The following is a 19,759-nucleotide window of genomic DNA, read 5'->3' as shown; positions in this document are numbered from 1 at the left end:
CCCCCATGACTCTCCCCTGGATCCGCCCTTGCAATTATCTGACGGACTTTCGTTGAACGGGAACTATAATATTTTTTAAATCTGTTGTATTAAGTAGAGAATGAGAAACAATGCTGTCCTTTTTGTGTTGTAGATTCCAAGTAATTGGAACAATCCCTCCGAAACATATAGAATTGGTGTAAAAAATGCTTTTGATTTATATCCTGATCGGTTGAAGGAACGCGTAAAGTCAGAATATAAGAAGAAAAAGTGGGAAGAAGGCCAGAGGAAATTAATCAGTGACCTGAATCGTGATCTATCTAATTTAGAGACTTCACAGAACAGCAATAGTTCCAATGAGAATGAAAAGCACGAAAAAGAAGATTGTGAAGCTAAATTAGATGTATTGAATAATCTTGACAAGAAATATTATGATTCTGGGCCAGTATATGATTGCATTCTTTTCAATGATGGTTCAAAATGGATGTGCTGCATTAATACAAGTGCAGATAATGAATTAGCGAATTGTCCTGTCTTAGGAGAGTATAGTGTTACTCATGAATATTTGCCATTAACGAAATTGGATAGTCTCAACTTTAGCTTTAATGTTCATGATAATGGAAATGTGCTCGAGTTAGTAGGAGTGTGTTGTAAGTATATACACTTATACTAAATGTGTAAATGGCGAATTGTATAAAATAAAAACATATTGTTTGAATATTTGCAGCTAGTCATGGCACACATGTAGCTTCAATAGCCTCTGCTTATTTCGCCAATGCACCAGAACAAAACGGCATTGCACCAGGCGCCCAAGTAATATCACTCACTATTGGAGATGGCAGGTTAGGCTCGATGGAGACAGGCACCGGATTAATTAGAGCTATGATTAAGATTCTTGAGCTAAAGCAAAAAATGGATGTCCATGTTATTAATATGAGTTACGGAGAACACGCGCATTGGGTGGATGCAGGGTGAGCACCAATACTGAGTAGTATTAATAAAATTGCTAATTAAAGCAAGTAAACTTTTCCAACAGGCGTATTGGAGATTTAGTGAATGAAATTGTCAATAAATATGGAATAATATGGGTGTCATCTGCTGGTAACAATGGGCCAGCATTAGGTACTATCAGCACTCCTTCAGATATAGATGACGAACCTATAATCAGTGTTGGCGCCTACGTATCTCCTGAAATGATGGTGGCGGAATATGCCATGAAGCAAAAGCTGTCAGGTAAGTGAACGACTACAATTTACTACTAACCAACATTTCACTTAAAACGTTTTTGTTCTCACAGGAGCTCCATACACGTGGTCTTCTAGAGGTCCAACTGTTGAAGGTGGTGTAGGAGTTCATATATGCGCTCCGGGCGGTGCAATTACCTCAGTTCCCAATTTTACATTGCGCTATTCGCAACTTATGAATGGCACCTCTATGGCTTCTCCAAGTTGCGCTGGCGCAATTTGTCTTCTTCTCTCAGGCATAATTCAAGAAAATTGTTACTATTCTCCATATTTGGTCCGAAGAGCCTTAATGAATACTGCCAATTTCATAGCAGGTGTTGAAATTCCAGCTCAAGGAGCGGGACTAATACAAGTCGATAAAGCTTTCGATTATCTTATCGCTTATCAAAGCATTCGCGAAAGGAACGTGCGTTTCCAGTTGCAGTGTGGTTCAAGCAGTACCAAGGGAATTTACCTACGTACCAAAACGAACAGCAAAAAGCACATTTTTAAAGTTAGTGTTGAACCTCGGTTTTTGAATGAAGATGAAGTTTCAGCAGAGGAAAAGATCAATTTTAACATGAAGCTGGCTTTGACATGTCCACTAGAATGTGTTCAATATCCAAAGCATTTAGATCTGTCTAATGTTGCGAGAACGTTTGGGATTGATATAGACACATCTGCATTACCAGAGGGACTGCATTCAACTTTTGTCAGTGCTTATGATACAGCATGCGTTAGTAAAGGTCCAGTATTTCAAATTCCTGTCACAATAATTCAGCCAAGTGAAGTTCCTGACCAAAAGTTCATTCTTAAATATAGTAGTATTCCATTTAAGCCCAACACAATCAAGAGGCATTATTTTGTTGTACCGTCAGCAGCAACGTGGGCCGTATTAAAGCTGACTTCGAATGAGGACAGTGGACGTTTCGTCATACATACAATGCAGTCGCTTCCCAGGCAGCATTGTAAGTCTTTGGAAACAGTGAAAATTGTGGCTGTGACTTCAAAGACTGACACGTACGTTAGTTTCCAAGTTAAAGGGGACATCGTTTTAGAAGTAGTCATTGCTAAATATTGGGCAAATACTGGTGAAGCGACATTGGAATATAGCATTGCCTTCTATGGCGTCAAACCTAATCAGCCACTAATCAACATGCATAGTGCCGACGGTATACATACAGTAGAAGTTAAAACCCTACAGGGTGAAGAGATTTCTCCAACCATTTCATTGAAAAATTCCGTGCAAATATTGAAGTAAGATGTTGTATAGTTTTTTTAGAGAATATAATACATTAGCCAACTAATTCAATTTCAGGCCTTCAGAAGGAAAAATTACCCCTCTCACTGATCGTGATGTTATTCCTCCTAACCGACAAATCTACGAACTAGTACTGGTTTATAATTTCAGTATTTCAAAGCCTTGCGAAGTATCACCCAATCTATCTTTGCTTAGTCATATGCTCTATGAATCTGAGTACGAGTCGCAACTTTGGATGCTATTTGATGCAAACAAGCAGCTTTTAAGTAGTGGTGATGCTTATCCCTCTAAGGTACCTTTAAATTTTACTGGGCAGAACTGACAAACATCACGGTGGTTTATTTTTCAGTATACCGTGAAACTTGAGAAAGGCGAATATACGATACGATTACAAGTAAGGCACGACAAAAGGGATTACTTGGAAAAAATTACAGATGCTTCTTTACTATTGCAACAAAAATTGGCTAGTAGCATAGTGATGGATGTCTATTTGACTTACTCCCAAGCCCTTATCGGAGGAAAAAAAGCTGGGGTTACCTACAACGCCAATCCACATACGATTGTTCCATTCTATATCGCCCCATTGGCTTCTGATAAGTAAATAGCTTTCCGAAAATTCATTTTGCAACTTCTTTAATATCTGGCTTATTTAAAGATTTTCTATTAAATCAAACAATATGGCTCATTATCTCTCCGGAACCATAACATATGCTAAAGATGAAATTGGTAAGAAAGTCGACGTTTATCCAATCAAATACTTTTTATCAGACAATAGTAGTCCTAAAAAAACCGGTTCAAATGGTGGGGGAGCTCCAGTGCTAGATAAATCCAAGAAAGACGAGTATAATGATGCTTTGAGAGATTTGAGCATTAATTGGATTTCTAAACTAGGTAAAGTATCATTGTAAGAATAATTCACATTTTTTAACTATGATTATCTTAGATAAAGAAGGAGGCGAGAAATTGTACTGCGAATTACTGAAAAATCATCCAAACAATTTGCCAATTCATTCCTCCTATTTGCAAATGCTTGATCCTCTAGACAAGAGAATATTGCCAGCTTTACGGAAAAAGCCATCTGTTACTGCTGATGATTTAAACAAAATCGCCAATACGTGCGACAAAGTGCTAAATAGCCTAAATGAAGAAACGATATTGGCTTCTATGGCTGTTAAAACGGATTTGCGAGTCGATGCTGTTAAGGTCAAAATGTAACTGAGTTAATTCAGCATACTTTTCTAGTGATAACTCTTCAATGCATCACTTCTTTTTTATCTAGACAAGCAGAGCAGCAAAAGAATATTTATCTGGAGTGTTTGGCACGGAAAGGGATAGCTTTGTCTCGGTTAAGTTTGTTAGACGAAAGCGGTGATAATCAGCATCAGGAAATAGCAAACGTATGGAAATCACTCGTAAAATTTGTTGATCCTAGTGATGCAAAGGTAAATGTTATTCTTTCTGTACATTTCAATAGAGCGCAATGAATAACATTCCTTTTTGGACGCTATTTAACAATTTTACTTCTTTTCAGATTCTAACATCTCATGTATTGTTTTTTGCAATTTGGCATGCGTTTGTGAATCAACACTATGGAAGACTTTTAAAATTCATGTTTAAAATGCAAGAAGATAAGTCCAGTGAGGAGCTGGAAAGGAGAATTATAGATATATGTCAGGAATTAAAATGGAAACATGTGGTCGAATATTTAGAGAGAGGACTACCTTCAAAGTTTCCCAATTCGTATAGACCATTTTAGTTTTTGTTAAGTAAACATTTATTACTACATATATCATGAACTGGTTTGAACTAAAATTAATAAGTCATAAAGTAATTCATTTCATATTTCTTTTAGTTCATCTTAATTTTATAGATATTAAGAGAAAATTGTAAAATTAAACTGTCTTTGGCACAGTTATATTTTTAGACCATTTCTTGGAGAAACAGCCTAGTTAATTGCACTAAATTGCAGCTGGTGGTCTCATAAAAGTCACAAAGTTCGACTTTACGACTAATGCTTCAAGTTATTTGGGTCAGTGAAATACGATTCTTTATACATATGCACTTTATGTACAGTGAATCAATTGAGCTAGTACGATAGATATTTTCAAATAAAAAAATATATGTTAATCCTAATTTCAATAATAAAATATCACAATTACAATACAATGTGTCCTCTTTTGAAACTAACTGCTATCAAATTCGCATTCACTTGAAAAAGAGTATGGAATGGTAATCGAATATAATTAATAAAAATAATGAATTTTTCAATGTTGCTAATGAAAACACCATTAAAATCACTGTTATGTTATCACTGAATGCATCAATTGCCTTCGTTTCAATATAATATGGAAATAAAAAACGGGGAGTTATGCTACCATAATATCAGTTTCTTCGTCATCTTCATGTACCCCATAGGTTAACAGATCTGAACTAGTTAAGGTTTGTATTGGGTCAAAACCATTGTCTAAAACTGGAAAAAATTCTTGTTTTCAAAATCAATTTTACGCTTCAACAAGTCCTTACATTTATAAGCCTTAAACTGGTTATTTAGTGACTCGGCATTAAAATGAGTATCTAACTGAATGGCATCTAATTTAATTCCGCCACTCATGGATTCATCATTTAAAGTTGATGGAACTGATGGCGTTATTACTTGGATTTGTTGGACATGAATATCCTGAATTGGAGGTACGACTATTTGGGGAGGTTTCAATTCGGGGATAAAAGGCATCACCTAAAAAATACACAATTAAAAAATATTTCGTTTCCCAAATAATTACTTACTTTGTTTCCATCTGGCCGATGAGGATTGCGACAACCTCTACATTTGCAGTTAATACAAGCTTTACTTTCAACATAACACGGACATCTTTGTCCACAGCAGGTTAATTTTCCAGGTGTAGCAGTAGCGTTACCACACCGACACCCTTTTTTTGGTTTGGTGCAGGGCTTCTTGAATACTACCTACAATCAGCCAGATTGATATAATTTACCAAATCATTTAAACTCTAATGTATACCTTTTCCGGAAATTCCTTTGGTTGTAGAGAACTTATATTATTACTTATGAAAACATTATTTGCACTGCTATTTGTACAATCCTTTGGTTTCCTTTTAATGGTAATCTTATTACCTGAACCGGGATAAACAACGGAATATAGAGACGTTCTGTGATGGTTATTAGCGTTTTGGGTCTTTAGAGTATCTGTTTGATTTTGTTGAGACACAGTGTGATTTTGTGTGCCAGAGGAATTTGAATATATACAGGGCAATATCGAGTAACTTGATTTTGGCAAGCCTCCTCGACTTTCATAATCATCCTGAAACATAGCTCCCTCTTTTATAAGTTGAATTAAATTACTAGCACCTCTTTGAAATCCTGGACTTGGTTGGATAGCTTGAATCTTAATGCACTTGAAAATTTTAGAATTAATAACATTAAAACACATTTTTTTATAGAGTTGCATTAATATTCGTAAACTTTTGTTCTCATTATAGTCAATGCACTCTTTGCAGCTTTCACACTGAGGTTTTATTTTCTTGCGCCCTCCTTTACATCTTCTACATAAATGATGTTGGCATTGAGCGTCTGTAGGAGTTAATGGATCTACTAATAACATTGAACAGACTACACAACACAATGAGTTCCTAAGATAGGGTATCAGTCTATACAAGTCCTGCCATGACTGTGGGTTTGTAGGGTCAGCCTTTAGTATAATTTGAGTTGTAGTTACGTATAAATTTGTTGAATTCATTCTAGTGTGCGTTGGGGACTTTTCTTTGGACGACGAAAACATTGCTGCTCAATGGTTATTAGACTTAATTTGGCCAAAAACTTGCCAAGGCTAAGCTAAGCAATATGCTTTTGTACTTTTCCACTTTTAACTCCACTAAAGTAAATATAATGACTTTAAATACCACACGATATTTTGGTTTCGATTCGGAAATCAGTTTTGAATATGATGACAATATTCAATGACAAGGACTGACAGCGTGACAAAGTCAAAGGACCTTATTTTCATTATATGAGCACCACCGGGGATTTGTGTATTGCCGATTGCCTAAAATTAGTCTAATTTCGTGCGTTTAATAACTACTTGTGTATATCGAATTTGCTTCTCACCGAATTTAGGCAATCGGCAATACAAAAATTCACCGGGAGCGCTCACGTAAACGCATGAAAATAAACGCCCATCGGTTGAGAGAGATCACAACATGGATCACAACCATAGAGTAAGTAAAATAATTTTACTTTCTCTATGATCACAACCAATCACAACCTATGTGATGTGTGCATGGGGCAAGGTAAGGTTCCTAGAGTGTAGTCTGTGTCCTAAAGTATGCATCATAGAATTCAGTCCCATGATACAATAAATACAAAGTATTCGTTGTATCATGCTGTGGCTCAGTCCTAAAAAGTCTTGTTCTATGATTCAGTATTTCATAGATACATCTAGTATCTAGCTACGCATAGTATGCACAGAATATCCCCAGTCGTCTCTATCTATAGGAATACATATACAATTTAGGAACCTTGGCTATGGTCTATGCTCTATGGCTTTAACCTAATAACCAGTTTTGATTAGATATTATTTAAATTCAGTCATTATCTATGATTTAAACAATCATACTAAGCATGTCAATATGTGGGGTCCACTTGATCTAGCTGACAGGAAACTTAGCGCTGATGGATATAGTAAGTTTTTTACCCTCAAAACATTATTCTACTTATTATTGCAATTTAGAATTTATTGGAGAAGAAAAGCTTCATCAGTTTGGAAGCCTGATAGAAGCTTACACGCATCTTACCAGCAGAAGTAGCGGGACATTTCCTAAAAGCCCAACGTCGTTGGAGCCGATTGCCATTGACGTAATTACTCCTATTGTAAATCATTTGAATCTCGAATAATAACACAGATTTTTAGGATCAAGTTTCTGAAAGTGTTTCTATTCTATATCTAGCTCATTCTGATAATGGCACTTTATCGAGAATCGTGAGTACGTTAGGAGCGATTTGCCAAGAGCTTCAATTGTTAAAGCAAGAAGCTCAAGGTCTTTATTCATCATTTTTATTTTATGCAGAAGGTTGGCATCATGATCAAATCAATGAATTTACAAATGCAATGTGTCGAATCTGAGATTTTGTGATATTTTAGAGAACGGGAATGTTTATAATATATTCGAATCCATATGCCAATTAATTGATCCTTTACAAAGAACACACAGCTTAATTAAAAGGGCAAGATATGTGATAGGGTTAACATTGAGGCAGCTCAGTTCCATTTTGCTTAAGGGGTACTATGTATCAAATAGCATACCTAGCTTTTCTGTAAGTATATCCAGGAATAGTCATTGTTTTTCTATATGCTTGTTTAAGTGACTTATCCATTTTTGATCAATATAATTTGCTCTCCAATGTTAGCTTCGTTGATCTTGGTAATACTGGTCTGATCTTTTTAGGAAATCATTTGTTGGATTGGTGATGTATTGATAATTTTCATTAAATTTGATAATATATTTAGTGAACTAACACTGAAAAACCATTGGTTATCATACAAAACTGCTGTACGAAATATTGTGCATAAAAATTCGTCGTCAGGCTTTGATGGGTGTAATTTACGGGTCTTTAGTAATACATTGACCGTACTAGAAAACTCATTATTTTCGGGAGCAATTTTTACGGTCAGTTTTGTTCGGTCAAATCTGCATCAATCACGTAATCGTCTAATCTTTTTCAGGACTTTCTACAAGAATGTCTGGAAAGCTCACTCATAATTGAATTCAAGAAAAGTAGTTTAAACGAAGAGTTTTATAACTTTTTATGTTGCCGTATAAGTGAGTTGGAAAAAGATGAAGACATTCTTTTATATTCAGATGCAGGTTTACAAGTAAATGTTCTCGTTGCGTTCTACTTTAATGCCTTTGGAATTACAGACAAAAAATTTTTAAAAAGACTGTTGGATCTGAATAGAAAGGTTAGAGATGAATGAAAGTGGTTGATGAGTAAAAGGGTAATCCAAATTTGTTGTTGCAAATTTTGTAGGTGTCAGCTTATATGCTCATGGGTAATATAATGTGGTACCCAGAACTGTTTTTGTTAAGATACGTACCGCCAATAGTTAAATTAATTGACCAAAGAGTTGTCGAGAGTTGTAGACTGAGCTTAGTAACGTTGAGGGTGCAAAATCTGACAAAGGAGACCAATAAGCTGTGTTTTCAGGTGACAAGAAATATGATGGAAAAATATCAGATTTAATACAATGGATATTTGACTTTCAATTTCAGGCTAATCACTTTCTTATAGAATTAGAATCGAAAATAAAATTAAATGCCACAGCTTTGAATACGCGGCATTTGAAAGAAATCAGTAGTTTACTGTTTAATGGATTAAAGTTAACACAAAAAATGCAATGGATTATTAAATGGATTATGAATATTCATCTCAACGAAAATATGCCTGTTACTAAAACATTACTAAACTGCATATCTCGTCTAGTAGAGATGTTAAAATACATTTACTCTTCCTTTAAGAGAAATATGCTTTCTATTAACTATTATGTTCTGTTAATATCTCAACATTTACAGCATGTAGCGTTGGCTACTTTAAATGTTGTAAAAGTGAGTCATTTTTAGATACAACATTGGGAATAGTTCTTTATTAGTTTTAATTCATTTTTTAGAAAAATCAAACTCAATCCAAATCATACAAAGATCAACAGTTAGACATTCTTTCATCCTTGAAAGTATGCGAACATGCTTTAAAAGGTAAAAAAAATCAATTTTTTCTAAATTCCAACTTATTTTACGGATATAATTTATAGGTCCAAATACAAAGTGGCGTATGGTAGTAGCAAGTTTGGCGCTTTCTGCGAGTGGTTTGGGTTCTGTGCAGGAGATACGATTTCTAATAAAGCAATTGGAGGCAGTTTCACAATATTCCTATCTTCTGAAGAAGTACTGTGATTGTTCAGTGCTGTTTTGGCATTTCAACTATGTTATGCCGGTTTATTTTAGCAAATTGGTGGCTTCGAAATCAAGTCTTTCAAAATGTTATGTAAGTATTTATAGTTACAAATTTTAAGGTGAACCGGATATGTAATGATGCTGTACCACTGTAACCTTGTATTTCCAGCCTTTATTGAGCGCAATTGTGGACTTTGAAATGTTTGGTAGTCGTGATAATTCAGGAGAGGCATTTTATATATTCCGAGAGAAGCTTTGTAGGCCCGTAAATCAAATAATTGAGTCGAACTTGAGGCTCCAGACTCATTTGCACTTAGATTTACCACCCTCTGAACCTTTTCGCAATTATTTTTCTTTAAATTTTAACAAACTATTCCCGATGCACCTAAATGGTACTTATAAGAGTATAAAGCACGACACCGAACATTATTTGAGTACCATTTTTTACAACCTCACTACTGTTGTGTTGCATGATTGGAGAACGTACGGGGACATGAGAAGGTGAGGGTATAAACAAGAGCCTACGTAACAATAGCAATATTTATGTTTCACACTTGTATATACAGGGTATTCGGAAATAGTGCGAGCAGTACTTCACAAGGTAGTTCTAGAGCAGAAATTAGTGGGACCAGTTCCTATAACACTTGCAAAAATTAAAAATAACGTTAGTTAGGTTTTTTAAATTGCCTTTTTTGATAAATTATTGTTTGACAATTTGGCACACTTATTACTTATGACCAATTGTATTATTGTGCAAAAGTTGATATTTATCTATTAGTGCTATGGGGTGGTTGAACTCACTCAGGTGAGTTAATTATTAACCTAAACTTTTTTGTTTTTCGCTTTCTGTCACGTGTGGTTTAAAAAAATAAAAGAGCACTCAAAATTGCGTAAAAAAGGTTTCTTGTCATCTTTCTAAAATGAGCCGTATTCGAGAAAATCTACTTTACTACTCAAACGTTTTAGCAAAGCGTGCCTTAGAAACAAGTGCACTTAAAATTAATTATTATTTATTAAATTATTAATTAGGTAGTAAGTATTATGAATTTGTTATTCACTTATTAAACTTTAACGTCCTGTAGATCAGTAATTATTGCGTTTTCGAAAAAGTCGTACAGAAAATTGTCCCACTAATTGTTGCTTTAGAGCGCCCTCGAGAAGTGTTAGTCGTACGATTTTCGGACATCCTGTATGCTGAAGCTTACATTTTTTAGATTGGCCGTTTTGCAATATGGTTTACAAACTGTGGACGATGATTTACCAATGCAAACTTTGGATCAGGGTTTAGATGTTCTAGAAATTATGAGAAATATTAATGTTTTTGTTCAAAAGTATCTCTATAATTTGAATACTCAAATATTCATCGAAGAGTGTAGCAATAATAAATATCTCAACTCCATCAATATTTCACACGTCGCCAATTCTATAAGGTCGCACGGCATTGGCATTATGAATACTACAGTCAACTACACGTACCAGTTCTTACAGGACAAATTACGAAAATGTTCTCAGTTTCTCTTCGATGAACAAATTAAATCACGACTGATTAAGGACCTGCGACATTTTGCTGATCACAAGAAGGAACTTCAGCAGATGTACCCCTACGAAAGAGCCGAAAAATTTAATAAGGGAATTCGCAAATTGGGCTTACCCGACGGAGTACAAACTTATTTGGATTTATTTAGAAAACTGATCACACATATTGGTAAGAGATGTTTCCAGAAAAAATATTCTTGTTGCACTATAAACTGTTGTAGGGAATGCAATGGGTTATGTTCGATTAATTAGGTCGGGGGGAAACCGGTGTTTGTCTCAAGGCACTTGTTTCATTCCCGACCTAACCGAGGTGGAGTTACTTAATGATCTCACCGAAAATAAAGTGTTTCCCAACGCCTCTTCTAGTTCAGTCCAATTTGTTTTAAAGGACTTGAATGGCTTTACAAAGCATTTTGAAAATACAACCGAATACTTCAAGCTTTTAGTATCAACTTTTTTGTCCCACTTTAGGAATCCAAGTAATAACCACTTAAAAACCTTTTATATAATAGTACCTCCGCTGACAATAAATTTTGTGGAACACTCATTGACCTGTAAAGAGAAACTGTTTAAGAAAGACAAAACCGATAGTGCCTTTACAGATGATGGTTTTGCTCTTGGTAAGAAATACTTCATAAGATATGGATATCATTTTATTTAAAACTCCTTAATTTTTAAGGTTTAGCCTACATAATCGAGTTATTAAATCAAGAAAGTCAATTCAACTCTTTGCATTGGTTCGAGTCTGTTCAGCGTAAATTTCACACCGATAAGCAGAAGATAAGAGAACAAACACGATTCTCTAACTCCGAAGATACAAAGTTTAAACAGACTTTAACATTAACTGAAAAAAAAATTGAGACCTTCTACAGGGTACCTGAGTAACATTCTGGCACATTCTTACATAATATCTGAATTTTATTTCAGGAATTCAAATTGTTAGAGTTCAGTTACAGCAGTGCAAGATTATTTTTCCAGTCCTAAAGCTGAATACATTAGCGACCCAAGTAATAGTTCTACTAAACCTACATGATGGATAGTCATGTAGACAGTTACTGTTATCTTATGTGATACATATTATATGGAAAACCGAACTAAGTGCAATAAGCCCGTTTGTACAAAACGTTTTCTTATATATTTTAAATAGTTCTCAATATCATCAGAATGTACTTCATAGAACCATTCTTTACGCTCATACAAAATGTGCGATAGGGAGATATTACATTTTTGTGCATCAGTATAACATGTTTAATAAAATTAAGTTAATTTTGTTTGGTCAACCTAGTATTCAGAGTCTGTATTATTGACGCATAGACCATACCAGATGGTATTTGAACTAGGTAATATCAATCCCTCACTTTGGATTCGAAGTACTGAATTTATTGGAAGCTTGAAGAGTACGTCAAGCTTCCAATATAAAAACTGCCAATTCTTGCTTTCAGTTAAAACTCGACCTAAGTTAGATTTAACTTTAGGTTACCGAAGGGACAATTTTAAGAATTATGGACAAATTTAATAGCGATTTTACTAAATGATCGTATTTCTCGAGATATGGGTAAAAATTGTTAACAGGCCGGATCATAAATATTCTGATAGTATTTTATATTACATACGTTCGTAATAACAAAAAAATTAATACCGAACAGCAATATTTAAAGTAACCAAAATAAAATTTTAATGTCCAATCTAGTTATAACATATCACAAGTAATTTACCTTATAATGGCTTCTTAAACGTCTAAAAAAATTAAAGTGTTTGGCTTTAATTTGATTTGCCTTATCTAAGTACAAAAATGGCTTCAATTGTTTTCTGTAAAAGTAAATAGTAGTATATCAGAAATAAATAATCACAATCTATATTACATGTAAAAAGTTTAGAAATATGTCTTAAAATTTGCCTTAAATGCGCAACCCCTATATAATGTAATTAATATATTGTAGCTCCCGTCCTCACATGCTCAAAAATTAAAGGTTATTTATTATTTACACAGTAAATGGCTGACTGCAGTTGAAGTCAGATTAATATGTACAATATTAATATTACGTTAGGGGATAAAATCGACGATGCTACCCAATTGTTACTAATACATTTAAGCTGACAATCAAACCAAATTAAATGATTACATGAAATTTAAGTAGAAGTTGAAGGTCCTGGAGACGTATGCCTTTTCCTCGACTTGCTCTTTAATTCATCTAGATAAGATTGCTGTGATTCTGCCAACACTTGTGCCATTATTTCTTGCTCGAAGTCTTCGAAACCACCTAAGTTATTTAATTTAATTAATATACTATAACAAAACGCAATGAACAATTTTTGTTATTAATACAATGTTATTTAATTAATAATTTGTTATGTCTTACCAGCGTTATTATTTATTAAAGATGAGGGGCCCGGTTCATCTATTTGAAATTTTTCAACATTAAAGTTTCCATCATTTTGTTCAGAAATGTGACGAGGTGAGTTGTATACTCTCTTAGCAAATGCCTCGTCTTCTTTTGTTGGGGCATAAGGAGGAATGACGTTTTCACATTCTAGGTTTGTTGCACAACTTGTTCTTGGACTTGCTGATTGAATAACCGCGAATATGTTAAATTCATTATTTCATTGGGTGCAGAAGTATTACCTAATGGTGTTATATGCTTGGGAGAGGCACAGCCTTTTGGAGACTGCCAGCCTTTAGGAGATACTGATCCCCTGAGCGAACTTCTAGGACTGGACACCATCGCCGATGTTATTGTAGAACTACTGCCACTAGCCAACGGATGTCCTTGATCTTTTAAACGTTTTTCTGTATCTCGGAAATATTGAATGTACGATTCTCGAGCCACTTGCTCTTCAATAGCTTCATTCGTTGCTTCCCAATCAGTGGCCTTCAGTTTGTCCTCAAGCATAGTCTTAAATGCGACATTTTCAATTAAAATAAGAACACATTTTATATCACTGTTTTTACCTGTTCGATTAATAATTGTTCGCTTGCTCTAACGGCATCATGAAGTCTTCTCCTATCAGTATCGGTTGGGTGATAGTTGGGCAATCCCAGACCGACACCAACAGAGGGCTTGCTTGGATTACTTATCGAGTTATAGTGACACATTCTATGGTACGATAATCTTATTGGTTCATAAGTATTCACAATTCTTTTCGAACAGTTAAAAATGTTAATTGGTTCTGAAATATAAGAGGTATTTATTTTTTGGGAAATGTCCATGCTGTAGCTAGCATTGGCCCTAGTTATTAAGTCTTACAAGGTCCCCAATACAATGCAACAATCAAACGCTGCTTGCTTTAAACTAACTATAAAAATAGGTCGCCCTTGGTGCGGCAGTTAGCTATATGAGCATCAATCTAATGCATCTCAAGTTAATATGATTTCAAACTGTTTAATAGTAAACAGAAAACTGTATTATAACGACTGATTCAAAATTATTTGTATATATTTATAAACAACCAAGTTTTTTTACCAATTTGGTAGCAGTAAACTTCAATAGTCCGATTGTAAAGTTCGCTCATTGCTTGAATTTCCAAATGATTACCGTGCACATGCCACGTGCGCTTTCTGGCTACATATTTATCGAAATCCTCGGTCACGTATGGTTCAAAAAAATCGCGATTTTGAACCTAAAAGTTGAAAGTAAAAATTGTAACAATGATGTTTTCCAGACTTGAAACTTCACTAACAATGTAATTCATACAGTCCTGACGAACTTGATGATGGAAGTCTTGATCTCCATAGACTTGATCGGCAATGGAGCGAAATAGGCAAGCTCCATCTTCATTTATTTGTTTGATTTCCCATCCCAAATTGGACATATACCGTGAAAACAATTCATCTCTCTAAAAATTACTGCCATTATTCATTGACTGTTTTAGATTAATTCAGTATGACCTTCTGCCATTCTTCATCGGTGAGAACTCTATCTTTAACACTACTATCATCATATTCATCTTCGCTGTTAAAGCCTGTAGCTTCTTCTTTTACTTCAACATTTATTATGTTATTACTATTGCAAGGAGGGTCTACTACTTGTTCTACGTTATCTACACCATCGTCTAGTAACGGCTCATTGCCTATGTCTCTTTTAGCAACAGCAATCCGATCTCTCTTTTGTTCTCTTCTTAATTCTCGTTTTTGTTCTCTTTCCCGTTCTCTGTCCCGATTTCTGTCTGGTTCCTTAAATCTTTTCCGCAAGCGCTCCTTTCTGTCTGGTTTGCTTTAAAAAATGTACTGAATTTTCTATATATTTTCCACATCACAATATAACAGAATTGAACTGATACCCAGCCATTATTTGAAGTTACTATGGTACGAACATAATTGAAACGAAGAAAAAGAACTCGAAAAAAATGCCTAGCCTGGATAAAATCGTGCCCAACGGTCGGAATAAAAACACGTAATTATGTGATAAGTTGAGCATACAAAGAGATTCGTTGTATATAGTGTCATATTAATGGCTAGAAAGTATGCATGTAATAAAATTTGAAATGAGTACTTACAATGGAAACGGTGATCTGCGAGCATTCGAGTTACTCTCGGAAAGAGATGCTATTTGAATAGAATTAATATCGTTTCTTCTATTAGTGCGTTCAACGGTTACCTATACATGAAAATCATTAACAATATTCAGTGTATCTTAATCATTAATAACTATTTGCATAAACAGGAAAGTGAGCTGTGCAAAGTAGTGCAATTGAGTGCAGGTGAAGCAAGTAAGCAAAATACCTAAATAGGTACCTACTCGTGAAAAGTATGGAAAAATTCACTTACATTTTGTTGGCCTGCTTCCTTGTTTTCTTCAGCATTATTACTTGTTTTACGAATAGTTGGTAAAATAGTCATTATGGGAAAACGCAGTCAGCACAGTTTGTCCGAAACTATGTCGCTTTTGTTCAAAATTCCACAGAAACTATTATGTCAGCAGTCACCCACCTCTCACTTTGCACTTTATGTAGCTGAACAGCTGTCTCTGCTATCAATATATTTGTATTACCAACTTGACTGACATTCATACCTTATTTTTAATTTTTATTGATAAAATCATTTTCACTAATTTTGCTCCTTGCAACGCTACCTTAATTCGTGCATGACTTTTTGGCATTTGGCATCTGGTTTGGCATCATTTGGCATCTGTTTGGCAGCCAACCAATCTGAATTTTATTCTCCGCTACAGCTAACCCGTAAGGTGTTGACCTCTGGTGGTATGGCTGAGCACCGAATAACCGACTAGTGAAGTTGACACTGCTGACAGTAGTGCTTCTTTTATCTGCGGGTATAGATGCTGTTTGTTATTATATAAAAGTGTTGGAGTTTTTTCGATTTACTTGTAGCTTGTAGAATGTAGAAAATGTGGCTGTCTCATAGACTAATAACTAGTGGGATCTTATTGCGGTTGAGTATGGTAGGCGAATAAAACGGGTAAACATTGAATGTTCGGATCGTGCATGGCGATTGGAGAAGTAAAGCTTGCAGCTAAAAGCACAACTTCTGTATCTGCCTTTAAGTCCTGTCTTCCGTGTCGGTAGTTCGGTAGTCAAGTCAAAATCATAGGTGAACTGGTGCTATTTGTGCTCCGGAATTTCGTTAACCATTAATACATTCCCCGGATTTTTCCCCAAATTCCAAGCAAATTCACATTTGATACAAATTATAACTAATTTTAATTGCTTAGGATAACCAACTGCCCATTAGAGACTACTTTTACGAACAAAGACGTGTGTTTAAGTGATTCAATGTTTTTTTCTTCGACTTTTGTTTCAAAATGGAGTAGTGATTTTTGTTGTCATTTGGTCCGAAGAAAGAACGTGGTGTGCAATTAACATTTGAACGTGCATATTTTATATATTTGGATTTACTTACACTAGTACACATAGTCCTTCGGTGGCTTGGAAGGCGTAAGAAGAACTACAAGTCACAACATAGTCCCTGCAACTAAATATTCCTGGGTTCTAAACAATTCAATGTAAATAACATTTGTGTACCGGCGAGTCCCAACGCCTGAAGACTTTGCTCCATAATATTAAGGTAAATTCAAACATTTACGTTAAATGCATGTTGATAAAATTCTGCCACAGTCATATCATTGTTAATATATTGTTAACAACCGTAGATTCCAGCCTTAACCAATTTTTTAAAGCGCTGTTTGTATTTGATCCAGTGGTTTTCAAATAAGATTCGTTTGCTATTTGCTATTATCCTTGTTAATACAAAACTTTTCCGATGAGTATCGTAGTACTTATGAGTAGGTACCAATTATTTAAACCATTTTCCATTTGGCTATTAGGTACCAATATTTCAACAATAAGTTGAAACTGCCTTTGAAATTGTACTTATATACCTAACAGCGGCATTTTTCGAAAAATATTTTTTTTTTACATTGAACGCGCAGGAAATGTTGAGAAACTTTTTCAAGCGAACGATCTAGATTTAAAAAAAAAATTATAAAGCGTTTAAAAAACCTTTGAAATTTGCATCTTTTCCCGCTTTAATTAAAGTACAATAGTACTCGACAAAATCAAGTTTATTATTACATATTAATTAATTATTAACTAAGTATTTAATTGACCGTGCTCCAATAGACACTTGTTTACAACTCAAAACCAGCGAAAATGACCGAAAAGTGTTTTACATTATCGCTATGGTAGGTACCTGTTAAACTGATTAGTGTTACAAAATTACAAAAAATTTACGTCCAAAATGTTATTGAAATATTGGAATTGCTTATAGATTCATATTTGCTCGATAACCATTGGGTCTTACTTGATGTAATTAAGTACCTGGTGGTGTTTTTACGCCACGCGGTGATTATAATTGCGATGATCAAGTCATCTTGATTGTCGATTTTTCGGATTTCTTCAAAAACCAACAAACATTATTTTCCTTTTATGTAAATACATATATGAATCTTATATTTCGTGGTATTTGAAAGTATCCATACCAGAATTATAATATGCAAAGAAAGACTTAAACGATTAAAACAAAAAGTAATTTATTATCTCCCCATTTTTGTAAATACCAATGTGTCCGGCATTTTGGCGATGTGGTATCGTAGTAGTACCTAGTCTAGTTCAAACAGGAATTGAACGATTTTTAAAATTATTTACAGTGTTATGGGGTCAAACGATATCGTTCATCATCGTCCAAGCAGCATATAGTGATCGGGTGCTAAACTGATATCTACTGTCAGATCATTTATATTTATCCATTTATTTTAGTTAATTTAATGTTCACTTCAAATATTTGTCCCATGCATTTATCGACTTGTACGCAATTGTCGAGCATCACTGGTTTCTCCTCCCTATACAATTGCTATTTAAAGCGCTTAGCAGTAAGATTGAATGTGACATGAGGTGAGAGTCAAAACTATAAGTCTTCACTTTTACTTTTGTTTTAATGAGCAGCATGTGTGGCGTGGTGGGAGAGGTTATCTAAATACTTAATATGCTCTCTATAATAATATTTTTGACGATGGCTTAAAATACTTGTATTTCAACTGCAATATATGTATATGGGAACAGCGGATTTTTATTAAGGAAGATAAGTTCTTCTTTCAGAAAGGACAATTAAGTTTGATACCTACATTATCTATTTAATTCATCAATTACTTTAATCAGCTTAAATGTATTAACCTCGATTTTTGACTGGAAAAGAGGGACTAATATGTGCACGGCTCCGTCGTCTAGATAGATCTGTGACTTAATAATTAATAAAAAAAATAACAGTAAACTTAATTTTAAATACTACTGCAGCCATCGTTTTATGACATAAGGTTGAATGTATACGAATGGTGTCGTATAACCCAACGCGTAATTTTTCTTTCATTTTTAAAACACTGCAGAATATTGATATGTTTTTGTTTTTTTTTAAAGTCTGTAATATGTATGGATTATGTAAGTACTTACTTAAAAGTAAGTTTTAGTGATATCCGGTTACGGCTCAATCAATTTTTGCCGAGACACAAAAATTGTTGGTTCATATTTATTATCTCATCTTATCTCTCATCGTAAGTAGCCGATGTTTCCTTTAATATCGACTGAAGGTCGTTCTAATGCCAATACCTGCTTTTTATCTGTCGCATACAGTTATACTTACCTACATAGCACATGTCACAATCGAAATTTCTAACGTACGAACCAGGGTTTTACCTTTTTTCCTACACCCAATGTGAAAAAAACGCAGTGGAGATGTAAAACGTCAATCGAGCAATGGAGAAACGAAACAGCGTTTGTATTTTTCAATCAAATTGGCAAGAAAAAATCTGACGGGGGACTTGAAATTAATCAATTGCAGCAATATTTGTGTGTTGAAATCTCATAATTCGTTGATTATAATATAGATTTTATTTCATGCGACATTTGTCAGTTTCCGAACTTTGCCTTGTATCCACCAATGTTATTATTATGCAATATACTTATACAATTATATACAGGGTTATTCAAAATTGGCGTCATTCCTCTGGGGGTGTTGTCTGGCGGTGTTATAGGAGTACAGACAAACTAGTAAAATAAATTAATTGTTATTAAAAACTGAGAAATTTGCAAAAAACTATATCAGAAATACGGCAGCAATGTTTTTCAAGGTAATCTGCCTAATTAACATTGCACAAATACCTGCTTCGTAATTATTTAAAATTCCGGTAACCATGGATAAATAGTAACAATAAGATAGACAAGGATAAACAGTAAATTCAACAGGAATCGTTGAATGACGGAACCTATTTCGAAATGTCAACCTGTTCTCATAACCTCGAATTCTGCGGGGTTTGGTGTTTACATAAATAATCCATACAACACCAAACATTTGA

At 34.5% G+C, this 19,759-nt stretch overlaps 5 protein-coding genes across 12 annotated transcripts in view; 3 read left to right on the top strand and 2 right to left on the bottom strand.

The window, feature by feature from the left end:
• Positions 1-4,624, top strand: part of LOC109540902 (tripeptidyl-peptidase 2) — a 5,584-nt gene extending 960 nt beyond the window's left edge. Inside the window, exons 3-12 of the mRNA XM_019909427.2 lie at positions 134-629; positions 707-950; positions 1,016-1,212; positions 1,277-2,459; positions 2,521-2,755; positions 2,813-3,060; positions 3,119-3,354; positions 3,407-3,674; positions 3,743-3,905; positions 3,995-4,624. Of these exons, the coding sequence (XP_019764986.1) occupies positions 134-629; positions 707-950; positions 1,016-1,212; positions 1,277-2,459; positions 2,521-2,755; positions 2,813-3,060; positions 3,119-3,354; positions 3,407-3,674; positions 3,743-3,905; positions 3,995-4,219 (3,495 nt within the window). The 3' untranslated portion in view covers positions 4,220-4,624. The remainder of the gene's footprint in view (positions 1-133; positions 630-706; positions 951-1,015; positions 1,213-1,276; positions 2,460-2,520; positions 2,756-2,812; positions 3,061-3,118; positions 3,355-3,406; positions 3,675-3,742; positions 3,906-3,994) is intronic.
• LOC109540908 (E3 ubiquitin-protein ligase MSL2) lies at positions 4,508-6,464 on the bottom strand. The gene is made up of 4 exons (XM_019909448.2): positions 5,483-6,464; positions 5,248-5,427; positions 4,987-5,197; positions 4,508-4,933 (listed from the first exon to the last, which is right to left on the bottom strand). Exons 1-4 carry the CDS (start codon positions 6,257-6,259, stop codon positions 4,830-4,832), a joined length of 1,272 nt encoding a protein of 423 aa, XP_019765007.1. The 5' UTR covers positions 6,260-6,464; the 3' UTR covers positions 4,508-4,829.
• A 145-nt stretch (positions 6,465-6,609) lies between these two features.
• On the top strand, positions 6,610-12,246 carry LOC109540903 (WASH complex subunit 4). Of its 6 annotated transcripts, none has more exons than XM_019909431.2 (16): positions 6,610-6,695; positions 7,066-7,158; positions 7,208-7,332; positions 7,388-7,547; positions 7,619-7,791; positions 7,923-8,144; positions 8,201-8,437; positions 8,506-8,682; positions 8,748-9,080; positions 9,143-9,227; positions 9,284-9,516; positions 9,595-9,926; positions 10,640-11,130; positions 11,183-11,581; positions 11,641-11,834; positions 11,889-12,246. In XM_019909431.2, exons 2-16 carry the CDS (start codon positions 7,107-7,109, stop codon positions 11,943-11,945), a joined length of 3,270 nt encoding a protein of 1,089 aa, XP_019764990.1. In that variant the 5' UTR covers positions 6,610-6,695; positions 7,066-7,106; the 3' UTR covers positions 11,946-12,246. The 6 variants fall into 6 exon arrangements, with proteins under 6 accessions (XP_019764990.1, XP_019764987.1, XP_019764992.1 ...); XM_019909428.2 differs by having other exon boundaries at positions 6,625-6,695; positions 7,049-7,158; XM_019909429.2 differs by having other exon boundaries at positions 6,680-6,767.
• Positions 11,602-16,128, bottom strand: LOC109540906 (OTU domain-containing protein 5). Of its 3 annotated transcripts, none has more exons than XM_019909436.2 (10): positions 16,031-16,128; positions 15,727-15,925; positions 15,456-15,556; positions 14,848-15,172; positions 14,640-14,795; positions 14,423-14,579; positions 13,912-14,129; positions 13,585-13,855; positions 13,322-13,525; positions 11,602-13,222 (listed from the first exon to the last, which is right to left on the bottom strand). In XM_019909436.2, the coding sequence occupies exons 2-10, from the start codon at positions 15,796-15,798 to the stop codon at positions 13,092-13,094; spliced, it is 1,635 nt and encodes a 544-aa protein (XP_019764995.1). In that variant the 5' UTR covers positions 15,799-15,925; positions 16,031-16,128; the 3' UTR covers positions 11,602-13,091. The 3 variants fall into 3 exon arrangements, with proteins under 3 accessions (XP_019764995.1, XP_019764994.1, XP_048524537.1); XM_019909435.2 differs by having other exon boundaries at positions 15,727-15,928; positions 16,031-16,124; XM_048668580.1 differs by lacking the exon at positions 16,031-16,128 and having other exon boundaries at positions 15,727-16,006.
• Positions 16,129-16,211: 83 nt separating this feature from the next.
• The window catches only part of LOC109540900 (plexin-B), a 32,495-nt gene continuing 28,947 nt past the window's right edge, over positions 16,212-19,759 (top strand). The window contains exon 1 of the mRNA XM_019909424.2: positions 16,212-16,980. The gene's annotated coding sequence lies outside the window, so the exon portion shown is untranslated. The remainder of the gene's footprint in view (positions 16,981-19,759) is intronic.

Source organism: Dendroctonus ponderosae, unplaced genomic scaffold (genome assembly GCF_020466585.1).
Source record: "Dendroctonus ponderosae isolate FM_Combo_2020 unplaced genomic scaffold, Dpon_F_20191213v2 Dpon_F_20191213_1, whole genome shotgun sequence".
Taxonomy (NCBI): domain Eukaryota; kingdom Metazoa; phylum Arthropoda; class Insecta; order Coleoptera; family Curculionidae; genus Dendroctonus; species Dendroctonus ponderosae.
The sequence above is the reverse complement of the archived record's forward strand: the minus strand, read 5'-3'. Positions and strand labels throughout refer to the sequence as shown.

Coding starts and splice junctions, on each gene's coding strand:
- LOC109540908 (XM_019909448.2), bottom strand. CDS start 6,259: ATGTTTTCGTCGTCCAAAGAAAAGTCCCCAACGCACACTAGAATGAAT. Junction 5,428..5,482: donor CAAAGGAATTTCCGGAAAAG/GTATACATTAGA, acceptor GGCTGATTGTAG/GTAGTATTCAAGAAGCCCTG. Junction 4,934..4,986: donor CCAGTTTAAGGCTTATAAAT/GTAAGGACTTGT, acceptor AATTTTTTCCAG/TTTTAGACAATGGTTTTGAC.
- LOC109540903 (XM_019909428.2), top strand. CDS start 6,640: ATGAAAATAAACGCCCATCGGTTGAGAGAGATCACAACATGGATCACA. Junction 8,438..8,505: donor TGTTGGATCTGAATAGAAAG/GTTAGAGATGAA, acceptor CAAATTTTGTAG/GTGTCAGCTTATATGCTCAT. Junction 9,081..9,142: donor CTACTTTAAATGTTGTAAAA/GTGAGTCATTTT, acceptor TTCATTTTTTAG/AAAAATCAAACTCAATCCAA.
- LOC109540906 (XM_019909436.2), bottom strand. CDS start 15,798: ATGACTATTTTACCAACTATTCGTAAAACAAGTAATAATGCTGAAGAA. Junction 14,130..14,422: donor AGTTTACTGCTACCAAATTG/GTAAAAAAACTT, acceptor CTTATATTTCAG/AACCAATTAACATTTTTAAC. Junction 13,223..13,321: donor TTTAATAAATAATAACGCTG/GTAAGACATAAC, acceptor TAAATAACTTAG/GTGGTTTCGAAGACTTCGAG.